Source organism: Pipistrellus kuhlii, unplaced genomic scaffold (assembly GCF_014108245.1).
Source record: "Pipistrellus kuhlii isolate mPipKuh1 unplaced genomic scaffold, mPipKuh1.p scaffold_m20_p_1, whole genome shotgun sequence".
Lineage (NCBI taxonomy): Eukaryota > Metazoa > Chordata > Mammalia > Chiroptera > Vespertilionidae > Pipistrellus > Pipistrellus kuhlii.
In genome coordinates, this window is record NW_023425404.1 from 105083785 (window position 1) to 105095985 (window position 12201).

Genomic DNA, 12201 nt, shown 5'->3' on the forward strand with positions numbered 1-12201 from the left:
CCCCCCCCCACCATTGCTCTCCTCCACCAGGTTCTCACTGCACCCTCTGCCCTTTCCACACTCCCCATTGTCCTCATTCATAGGTGCACAATTTATGTTCAGTCTCTTCCCACACCCCCCTCTCCGCTTTTCCCCAAGAATCGTCAGTTCACTCCCCTTCCATACCTCTGATTCTATTATATTCAACAGTTAATATTGTTCATCAGATTTTTTTTTTTTTTTAATTTCCTTGGTTTTTAGATTCACTTGTTGATAGTTAGGTATTTGTTGTTCATAATTTTTATCTTTATTTACTTTCTCTTCTGAAAGAACCCCCTTCAGCAATTCATATAATTCTGGTTTGGTGGTGATGAACTCCTTTAGCTTTTTATTTTTTTTTATTTTTTTTATTTTTTATTTTTATTAGTAAAGCTCTTTATCTGACCTTCGATTCTGAGTGATAGCTTTGCTGGATAGATTATCTTTGGCTGTAGGTTCTTACTATTCATCACCTTGAATATTTCTTGCCATTCCCGTCTGGCCTGCATGGTTTCTGTTGAGAAGTCAGCTGACAATCATATAGGTGCTCCTTTATAGGTAACTACCTTCTTTACTCTTGCTGCTTTTAATATTTTCTCTTTGTCTTTTGCTCTTGGCATCTTAATTATGATTTGTCTTGGTGTGGTCCTCTTTGGATTCCTTTTGTTTGGAGTTCTGTGCGCTTCCTGGACTTGTAAGTCTAATTCTTTCACCAGGTGGGGGAAGTTTTCTGTCACTATTTCTTTCAGTATGTTTTCAATATCTTGCTCTCTCTCATCTTCTGGGACCCCCATAATTCTGATGTTGGTTCGCTTGAAGTTGTCCCAGAGGTTTCTTACATTATCTTCAATTTTCTGGATTCTCTTGCCTTCTAGCTTCTGCGGAGGAGTGTCTCTGGCTCTTTATGTTCCAAATCTTTGACTTGATTCTTGCAATCTTCCATTCTGTTTTTAGGACTCTGTATAATATTTTTTATTTCAGAGAATGTATTCTTTATTTCTTGTAGATCCCTTATCATTTCTTGTTGATCCCTTATCATTTCTTGTTGATTCCTTATTAATTCTAGTTGATCTCTTTTCATATCCCTAGGAAATTCTTGAAAAACTTTATAAGCGTAGATTTGAACTCTATATCCAGTTGCTTTTTGTCCTCCATTTCTTTCGTTTGTGATCTATTTCGTTGTTGCATTTTGCAGCTACAGATGAGGCGGGGTTTCAGGGTGGAGCCTACAGCCTTGGCTTCCGTCAGCCCCGCCCTATGCAGTCTCAGTAATCCACAGGGTCCTCCAGTACTGGCTGCAAGCACCTCTGAGAGAAAAGCGCCCTCGATTTTCGCCTGCTACCAAACAGTCTATGCTCTCCCCCAATGAGCCCGGTATTGGGGTTCAGTTCAGTTGGAAATGGAGTTGGAGGTGGCGTTCAGAGCAGTCTGGAGCCCCAGTCTCCTAACCCCCAGGGCAATCCTGCGGCACAGCCAACAGTCCCTTCTCTGCGAGCAATGTGAGCGCAGCCGGGATCTCCTTTCTCCGCTCCCCCGGGGTTCTGCCTTACAGCCCAGCTCCCGCTGTGTGAGCCTGGGTTTCCAGGGTCTGGCCTAGAACTGGGGTTCAGAGCAGTCACAACTGGGGCCCAACGCAGTCGGAGCGTTTATCTCCTTCCTGCTAGGGAACACCAGCCAGGCACTCAGCCTCCCTCCTCTCCGGCTCCGTCCTCTCTGCGCGAGCTGCATGTCTCCGTACCTTAGGCTTTTCCAGTTCCTCCGCACTTCCTTCTGGTTTTCTCCTTGGTTTTCTCCTTGCTTCGTTGTAGAATTTCCAGTCAGTCGACTTTCCTGTAGTTCTGGATAATGTCCATTTTATATTTTAGTTGTATTTTATTGAAATTGTTGTGTATGCTGCGGCTAGGTGTTTACCTGGGTGCAGCCATCTTGGATTCTTTGTAGGTATTTTTTTAAATAGAGTTCTAAGTGGAGGGATTGTTTTCTTCTTTTTTTTTTAAGTTCTCACCTGAGGATATTTTTTTATTGATTTTAAGAGAAAGTGAGAGAGAGAGAAACATAGATGTGAGAGAGACATATCAATTGATTGCCTCCCCCATGTGCCCCAACTGGAGCCAGGAATCAAACCAGGAACTCAGGCATATGCCCTTGACTGTGAATTGAACCTACGACTCTTTATTACTCAGGATGGTGCTGTAACCACTGAACCAAAGCGGCCAGGGCTGATTATTTACTTAGTTTCCCTTCCTGATAATTCATTATTGGTGTATAAAAATGCAACTGGACTGACTGGTGTCGTTCAGTTATTGATTATCAACCTATGAACCAGGAGGTCACATTTGATTCCAAGCCAGGGCATATACTCGCGATATGGGCTCCATCCCCAATAGGGGGAGTGCAGGAGGCAGCTGATTTATGATTTTCATCATTGATGTATCTATCTCTCCCTCTCTCTTCCTCTCCTGAAATCAATAAAAGCGTCTTTTTTTTAAAAATGCAACCAATTTCTGAATACTTTGTATCTTGCTGCTTTACTCAATTCATTTATCTTTAGGGTTCTCTATACAATACCATGCCATCTGCAAATAGTGACATTTTTACTTCTTCCTTTCCAATTTAGATGCCTTTTATCTCTTCTTTTTGGTTGCTGTGGCTATGTTGAGTAAGAATGATAAAAGTGGACACTCTCTTGTTACTGATCTTAAAGCAAACACTTTCAGTGTTTCCCTGTTGAATATGATGTTAGTTGTGGGTATATCATATTATGTTGAGGTATGTTCCCTCAGTTCATACCTTTCTGATATATTTTGTCATAAATGGGTGCTGGATTTTGTCAATGCATTCTGCATTTATTGATATGATCATATGATTCTTACCCATTTTATTTATGAGATGAGATGTATCACATTAATTGATTTGGGGATACTGTATGAACCTCGCATCCCAGGAATAAATCACACTTGATCATGATATATAAACTTTTTATGTATTGCTGAATTTGGTTTACTAATATTTTGCTGAGGATTTCTGCATCTATGTTGATCAGGAATATTGGCCTATAACTTTATTTCTTTGTAATGTCTTTTTCTAGTTTTGGAATACAAATAATGCTGACCTCATAAGATGGCATGAGAGTCTTTCCTCCTCCTGAAAATTTTAGAATAGTTTGAGGAGGAGGGGTGTAAGTTCTTCTTTGGATGTTTAGTAAAATTTACGTTTGAAGCCATCTAGTTGAGAATCTTTTTCCCCCCTTAATTGATTGATTTGAGAGTTGAGACAGGGGGAAGAAGATAGGGAGGGAGGGAGGGAGGGAGGGAAGGAGGGAGGGAAGGAGGGAGGGAGGGAGGAAGGAAAAGAGAGAGAGAGAGAGAGAGAGAGAGAGAAGAAAGACACATCCATTGATTGCTTCCCAAATCCATTGGTTGCTTCCCAAAGGCCCCCTGACCTGGGCTGGGCATCAAACCTACAACCCAGGTTCGTTTCCAGGACTGGGAATCGAACGTATGACGCTTTGGTGTGTGGGCCAATGCTCCAACCTTTGAGCCACATTGGCTAGGGCATCTGTGTTGTGCCTTCTGCACTAATTTTTGTTATCATTCTGGCAGTAGTGACTTTTAATATAATTTGCATTTGTGACTTTTCTATAATAATATGCTAACTAAGATGTCTCACCATTTCTGATAGGCAGCTTTTGTAATCTTACATCAGAGTTTTAAAAATTGAGCTGATGCTCTTCTATCTTTGTTGGCGCGATTGGGCTTCATTCATTCTAGAAATGACAGTTCTGCAGACAATTATTTTGGGGATTAAAATTTTTTTTTGTGCCATATTCCTTTACAAAATATCATTACGTAAAGGATGACCTGTGTAATACTTTCAACCATAAAGATTTAAAATAAATCATGGCATCATAGCTCAATTCTAGTTAATGCCCTTTGGAATTTATGAGGAACTGAATAATTTATAATCTATTAAAATAGTAGAAATTCCTTATAATGAAGACAACCTCATAATCACAAATTAATGTTTTAAGTTAAACATAGATCCCTTATCATTCTTAAAACATAGCAATATATTGTTATTAAATTATCATATGGTAATATGCTTATCATTAATAAAATATAGTAAGTCATATTTTACCCTTGAAGCTTATAACTAGGTCCAAAAAAAAAAAATTTTGGATTTTAAACTTGATCAGATACCACTGACATATATGAATAGAACTTTTAATATAATAGTTTTGGTAACTGGAGGGAGCACTTTTTTTTTAACAATGTAAGAAGTTTAAAATGTATTTTTGGGGATCATATAAGTAGACTTTGCATAATTGGCAGTAAAAAACTTGGTATATTTATAAAGGGATATTTTTGTATACTTTTACTGAAACAAACAAAAAATTCAAATTAAATTTTCAGTTTCCAAGGATCAGGCCTTGATAATCAAATCTCTATTTTAAATTGTTTGGTAAATTGTGTCACTTTAGGTGGAGGAAGCTAAACAAGAGTTACAGGAAGTTGTGGAATTCTTGAAAAATCCACAAAAATTTACAGTGCTTGGAGGCAAACTTCCAAAAGGTAAGATATATTCCCTTTACCAGATTTGCCATAAAAAATACTGTAATATGTTACTAATTTAATTGTTATTGGATTTAACTGATTAAAGTTTAGTTCTTAATTACTGTTTCATAAATAACTGCTCATTCTGAACATACCTTTCTATAACCTTTTTCTGTGTAATTTAAAATTTTATACAAATTTTAAATCAGTTTGCAAAAATATGGCAAAGAACTCTACTCAACCCACACTCAACCATTTTAAAACATTTTGTCCTACTTGCTTATTCACTTTTTTTCTTTTTATTGTTTAAAGTATTACATATAGTAGTACATATCTCCTTTCCCCCCTCATTGACCTTCCCCCAGCCTTCCCTAACCCCTATCGCATGCCCCCCCTCCCCCCGCCCGTGTCTTGTGTCCATTGGTGTGCTTATATGCATGCATACAAGTCCTTTGAATGATCTCTTTGCCTCCCCTCCCCAACACTCCCCAGCCTTCCCGCTGTAATTTGACAGTCTGTTCGATGCTTTACTGCCTCTGTATCTATCTTGTTTTCCCCATCAGGTTATAATGTTCTTTATTTTCCATAAATTAGTGAGATCATGTAATATTTTTCTTTCATTACTCATTCACTTTCTTTATATACATGTATTTTTGAACAGTTGAGAGGAAGTTCTGAATATTACATCATATATGCTTCTTTATTCCTAAATAGCTCATTATATATTTCTTAAAAATAAGGATATTTTCTTTACATAACTCTAGTACAGTTATTAAAATCAGGAAATTTAACGATGATCTGAAACATATCAAATTCAAATTTCAGTATTGTTCTTAATAATAACCTTTTTATTAAGTTTTCTCATTGTTCTCCCAACCCAGGTTCAAAACTCAATCCATGTTCACATATAACATTTAGACTTTCTTTAATCTGAAAAAATTCCTCACTTTTTTTTTTTCCAAACACGTATGAGGGTGGATTTTCTTATGATTTTAAAAATTGTATAGAGTACACATAAGTTTGTAGAGTAACTCTCAGTTTGGTTTTGTCTGATGTTTTCTCACAGTTAATACTCAGTATGATTTTTTATTTTTAAAAATAGATTTAATTGATTTTTTAGAGAGAGAAGAAGGGGAAGGGATAAATAGAAACATTGATGAGAGAGAAACATCATCAACCAGCTGGCTCCTGCACGACTCCCACTGGGGATCAAGCCCAAAATCTGGTCATGTGCCCTGACCAGGAATTGAGCCAGTGACTTCTTGGTTCATGGGTTGACTATGCTCCACCACTGAGCAACAACGGCCATGCTCAATATGAATTTTAATTACTGTGTGATATTTTGATTTACAATGAAAAACATTTGGTTTTAGTCCCTGTTACTAATATAGAACTTTTTTTTTTTTTTTTTTTTTTTTTTTACTGTCTCAGCAGAAGATTCCAAGTGCTGAGGGTTAACGTTTTTTGTTTTTTTTTAAATATATTTTTATTGATTTTCTACAGAGAGGGATAGAGAGTTAGAAACATCGATGAGAGAGAATCATCGATCAGCTGCCTCCTGCACAACCCCTACTGGGGATATGCCCTCAACCAAGGTACATGCCCCTGACCAGAATTGAATCTGGGACCCTTCAGTCCGCAGGCTGACGCTCTATCCACTGAGCCAAACCAGTTTCGGCTAATATAGAACTCTTAAGACCTGAAATATCATAGTGAAGAGAGCAATTAAAGGTGTGTTTTGCCCTAGCTGGTTTGTCTGACAAATAGAGCATCAACCTGTGCACTGAAAGGACCCATGTTCGATTCCAGTCAAAGGCACATGCCCAGGTTGCTCGATCCCCAATACGGGGTGTGCAGGAGGCAGACAATAAGTTATTCTCTTTCATCATTGATGTTTCTATCTCTCCTCTTCCTTCCTCTCTGAAATCAATAAATATATATATTAAAAGAAAGGGGTATTTTGTCATGTTAATGAGGTAACTTTTAGAAAACACCTAAGGATGGGGGCAGGTGGCCAGGAGAACCTATTCTGTGCTTAGAAAGTTGGAACATTTAGTACCATCTTACCCACGCATTTCCCCACCTCTGGGGAGTGAGAAGGGCTCGAGGTTGAATCAGTGTTCAATATCCAGTAATTTAATTAATCATGTTCATGTAATGAGGTCTCCATAGAAACCCAGAAGGATGGGGTTTGCTTGCCCCCTATATGGTTGCTTAATTATACATACTATAATAAACTGGTAATCTACTAAGTAAATGTGTTCTCTGAGTTCTGTGAATTACATCTAGCAAATTAACCATACTGAAGGAGGAGAACATTGGAACCTTTGCCTAGCTAAAAAGCATAGGAAATAATCTTGTCTTCCTTTGGGAAATCTCTCAAGAAGGAGGGGGAAACAGTGTTATGGTTCTGAGTTCTTTTTCTTTTAAATATATTTTATTGATTTTTTTACAGAGAGGAAGAGAGAGGGGTAGAGAGTTAGAAACATCGATGAGAGAGAAACATCGATCAGCTGCCTCTTGCACACCCCCTATTGGGGATGTGCCCGCAACCAAGGTTCATGCCCTTGACTGGAATCGAACCCGGGACCTTTCAGTTCGTAGGCCAACACTCTATCCACTGAGCCAAACCGGTTTCGGTGGTACTGAGTTCTTAAACTTGTGGGAATTTAATGCTATCTCCAAGTAGGTAGTATCAGAATTGAATTGAATTATAGGATAAACAGCTGATGTCAGAATTGATTGTTGATGTGAGGGAAAAACCCAGTATTAGATTTAGGTGCAGAATTGTAATGACTTTATGTTGTCCTTCTAGATGGTTGTATTATACTATACTTTAACCATTTACAATATATCGAACTTTTAAATTATTTCTTATCTTTTACTATTTAAACCAGCACTGTTATGATTATCTTAATAATTTAAGGTTTTGCCTACATGCTTAATTATTTCCTTAGAACAAATCCTAGATTTATTCATTTATTATCTGTAAATTATTGTATATTCCAATGCTAGAAATGGAGTTAGTGAGTTCAAGGGGCACTACTATATAAGGCTTATTATTATTATTTTTTTCACCATAAAAAGGCAGCTTGCTTTATTGTGATGCCAGTGGGGAGCAGGGATGGGCAATCTATCTGTCTCCAATCTGAGGCTCTCTGAAGCTGAGGGGCCCTGGAGAACTGCCCAGTCCACACCTGCAAAGTGGGATACAGGACATCTCCCCAGTCAGCCCAGCTGGCCTGGCTCGGCTCTCACTGGGCTCCAGGCAACTCCCTCATTTCCATGTGAGTCTTGTTTTTTTTTTTTTTTTTTTTTTTAAATATATATTTTATTGATTTTTTACAGAGAGGAAGTGAGAGAGATAGAGAGCTAGAAACATCGATGAGAGAGAAACATCGACCAGCTGCCTCTTGCACACCCCCTACTGGGGATGTGCCCGCACCAATGTACATGCCCTTGACCGGAATCGAACCTGGGACCTTTCAGTCCGCAGACCGACGCTCTACCACTGAGCCAAACCGGTTTTGGCCCATGTGAGTCTTGTTACAAAGCTCTTTTGCTATTACACATGGGCCTTGGCTTCTGGACCCCTCACGACCTTTAAAAGAGAAGCCACACTCCACATGGAGTCAGGCACAGTATAGGCTTATTTTTATACTCTATAGTATCTTTACTGGGAATGTTCAGTAGTATATAAAAATACCTGCTTGAATCTTTCTTAATGTAAAGTTCACTTATTAAGTCAGTACTGTAACATCATAAGGAACATGTTTAAAACAAACAAAAATTACATTTTTCTTTCTGATCAAAGGAATATTTTATAAATTTGTGGGAAAATTCTCAGGTACCAAGATATAATCTACAGAAATTGATATGAGGATGATTTAAACTAGTTAGGAACAACAATAACATGAAAATGAAAATATAGTCTGCAGGATATTTTTGAGTTTTTCTTAAAGAGTGTTTTTTTAGCTCTCACTGGTTTGGCTAAAGCAAGGGAGAGAGCAAGGGCCTGTGGACTGAAGGGTCCCAGGTTCAATTTCAGTTAAGGGCACATGTTTGTGTTATGGGCTCAATCCCCAGTAGGGGGAATGCAGGAAGCAGCCAATCAATGATTCTCTCTCATCATTGATATTTCTATTTCTCTCTTTCCCTTTCTCTCTGTAATCAATAGAAAAAAACTAGTGTATTTTTTTAAAAAAGTATTTTTAATATACAGCATTAATACAGTTTTGTTTTTTAAAAGGTAGTCTGAAAGATGAAAAAGTTATGTAAACCAGGAAATTCTATTATCCTAACATGAAAAACTTGTTATGAAAATTTCAAACATACAGAAAAATTAGAAAGAAAGCTGTAGACATTAACTACTTGATTTACATCTGAATATTTTGTTATGCATCACCTAAGAGTAAGGACATTGTCCTAAATAAAAATAAAAATTTATTCTATTGAATAAAACTAAACATTATTTTCTTAATTTCATGAACTTTCTAGTATTTTTCAAATTTTCTACAGATGCCCCTAGAATTTTAAAAAATTCATATATTTTTATTGATTTCAGAGAGAAAGGGAGAGAGGGAGATAAACACCAATGATGAGAGAAAATCATTGATCGGCTGCCTCCTGCATGCCCCCTACTGGTGATTGAGCCCACAACCTGGGCATGTGCCCTGACTGGGAATCAAGCCATGACATTCTGGTTCATAGGTCAGCGCTCAACTATTGGACCATGCCGGCTGGGCTAAATTATGTGCTTTTTTATGAAGGTATATCAGTTCAAGGTTGATGCTTGCATTTGTTGTTTAGTCTCTTAAACTGTTTTATGTGAATCTTATTTGCTTAATCATAAGTTTATATTTCTTTCCCCCAAGATTTTGTCCTGTCTATGGTTGATACGTAAACAGTGTTTAGATGATACAAGAAAATGAGTTATGGAGAAGATCCTGAAGTGAATTATTAGTAGAGAGAAATATATTTTGCTGTGTTTGAAAATATTGGTCATTGATGTGCTCTTAACCTCAATGTTATATAAATTATTCATTTTTTAAGATGTGTATCAGAATTTGTTTTTGTTTTTAATTTCAATTATTCTTGTATACTTTTTATTATTTTTTTTTATAGGAATTCTTTTAGTTGGACCACCAGGAACAGGAAAAACACTTCTTGCCCGGGCTGTAGCTGGAGAAGCTGATGTTCCTTTTTATTATGCTTCTGGATCAGAATTTGATGAGATGTTTGTGGGTGTGGGAGCCAGCCGCATAAGAAATCTTTTTAGTATGTTTAAATTTATCTTTTATACAATACTAATTTTTTTTTTGTTAAATTTCAGGGGAAGAGGGTTTTTTTGTTGTTTTGTTTTGTTTTCTCCCTTTTTTTGCTAGTTAAGATTGTTATTCAGCTGAACAAAGTTATATGGGGGTTCTGGTTTCAGGGAGTTTTTTTTTTTTTTTTTTAAATATGTATTTTTATTAATTTCAGAGAGGAAGGGAGGAGAGAGAGAAACATCAGTGATGAGAGAGAATCATTGATCAGCTGCCTCCTGCATGCCCCCTACTGGGGATTGAGCCCGCAACCTGGGCATGTGACCTGACGAAGAATTGAACTGTGACCTCCCAGTATATAGGTTGACACTCAACCTCTGAGCTATGCTGGCCAGGCTGGTTTCAGGGAATTTCATGTGTGAACTAAGACAGAATTGTACTTTTCCCCCCAAATACAGTCAAAGTAGCTAATGGAAGTGTTAGATGTAGTTGGGTGCTGCAGAAAAGCTGAGTCTTTTTGTTGTTTTTTTATTTAGTTTATCATTTCTATAGTATGTAATTAATCTCAAACCTGAGGTTAAACTAGTTGAAACAAGTAGGAAGAATGAATTGTTTCTATCTGTTTGTTAATCATAACTGGAGGATATTATTTTCATCAATTTATATTTAATTTTATTATTATTTTTCAATCCTCGAGGATATTTTTCCATTGATTTTTTAGAGAGAGTGGAAGAAAGAGGGAAAGACAGAGAGAAACATTGATGTGAGAGAAACACATCATTTGGTTGCCGCCTGCAGATGCCCGGACCAGAGCCTGGGCCAGGGGGGAGCCTGTAGCTGAGGTATGTGCCTTGGCGGGAATTGAACCCAGAACCCTTTGGTTCACAGGCCAACGCTCTAGCCACTGAGCCAAACTGGCTAGGGCTTTCCATAGATTTTTAGAGAGGGTGAAAAGGAGTGTTATAGGGAGAGAGAAGAGAGAAAGAAACATCTATCTGTGGTTGCCTCCTGCACATATCCTGACTGGGACTGGGGATCAAACCTGCAACCCAGGTACATGGTCTTGACTGGGAATTGAACCCTTGATCCTCTGGTACACAGGCTGATGCTCTAACCACTTAACCATCTGGGCTACAACGGTTTTTAATATATATCATTCTCTATGATCTAATTATTTTTTTTCCTTCCAAGGCTTTTTTTTTTTTTTTTTTTTTTTTTAGCAAAGGTGAAATTCATTGAACAAGTACATGCTCCCATATGGGGGAGGGGAAAGAATCTCACAGCACAGATACCATGCGGGGATGGGGAAAGAGTCCCCATAGGCTGTTGTTCTTTATCAGTGGGGGAAAAAAAATAAAAAAGAAAGAACACAACAAAATCTGTTTTAGTGTATTTTCTCCTAATATCTTTTTGTTGGGTTTTGACAATTTTGCAGGTTTTTAATATTTATATGAATTTTCATTAAAATTTTAATCTTTTTTGTTTTCCTAGGGGAAGCAAAAGCAAATGCTCCTTGTGTTATATTCATTGATGAATTAGATTCTGTTGGTGGGAAGCGAATTGAATCTCCAATGCATCCATATTCAAGGCAGACTATAAATCAACTTCTTGCTGAAATGGATGGGTAATTGAATCTTCTGTCTTTGGAATATATTTAATAACATTCTATGTTTGTAGGCAACAAAAAAGAGTCATGCAAAAAGTCAAGACAAGCTATTTTCAGGATTGTATTGTTTCTAATTCTAATAGCGTAGTTAATATATCAACTCATTTAAGTTGATGATAGTTGCACCTTTTTTATTTATTACTAGAGGCCCAGTGCACAAATTTGTGCATGGGTGGGTTCCTAGGCCTGGCAGGCAATGAGGGCTGTCCAGGGGGAGGGACAGGGAGCGGGAGTTTGGCCACCAGCCCCAAGGAGGGAGCCAGCCCTTGGCCCCCTGGGAAAGGGGCCACATCCACCATCTACCCTTGGTTCCCTGTCCCAGCCCAGGGCCTCGAAGGCCCTGGTGGAGTTGGAGAGGAGGTGATGTTTGCTGGGCCGATGTGGAAGGAACAGATGCCGTACCCCAGACGCCAGCACACCATCACTGCATGGTTCCCCGCCTTCCCCCTCCTTCCCTCACTGCCACTGTGGTAGGAAGGCAGTGAGCTGATCGAGGCCTGCTGGCCTAGGGGAGGGAGGGAGTGTGGGAGATTGGTCATCTTCCCTGAGGAGGGGGTTGGCCCTTGGCTCCTCTGGAAAAGGCATTGCGTCTGCCACCACCCACCCCTAATTCCCTGTCCCATCTGGGGGCTTGAAGGTCCCAGGTAGGGTTGGGAGAGGAGGCAATGGTCTCCAGGCCTGGTGCGGAAGGAAAACTTGC

The 12201-nt window shown here is 38.5% G+C and overlaps 1 protein-coding gene across 2 annotated transcripts in view; it reads left to right on the plus strand.

The window, feature by feature from the left end:
* YME1L1 (YME1 like 1 ATPase) overlaps window positions 1–12201 on the plus strand; it is a 73036-nt gene that overhangs the window by 52535 nt on the left and 8300 nt on the right. For both annotated transcript variants that reach the window (XM_045587785.1, XM_036459042.2), the window contains exons 9-11: window positions 4499–4589; window positions 9696–9848; window positions 11327–11459. In XM_045587785.1, the coding sequence (XP_045443741.1) occupies window positions 4499–4589; window positions 9696–9848; window positions 11327–11459 (377 nt within the window). The remainder of the gene's footprint in view (window positions 1–4498; window positions 4590–9695; window positions 9849–11326; window positions 11460–12201) is intronic.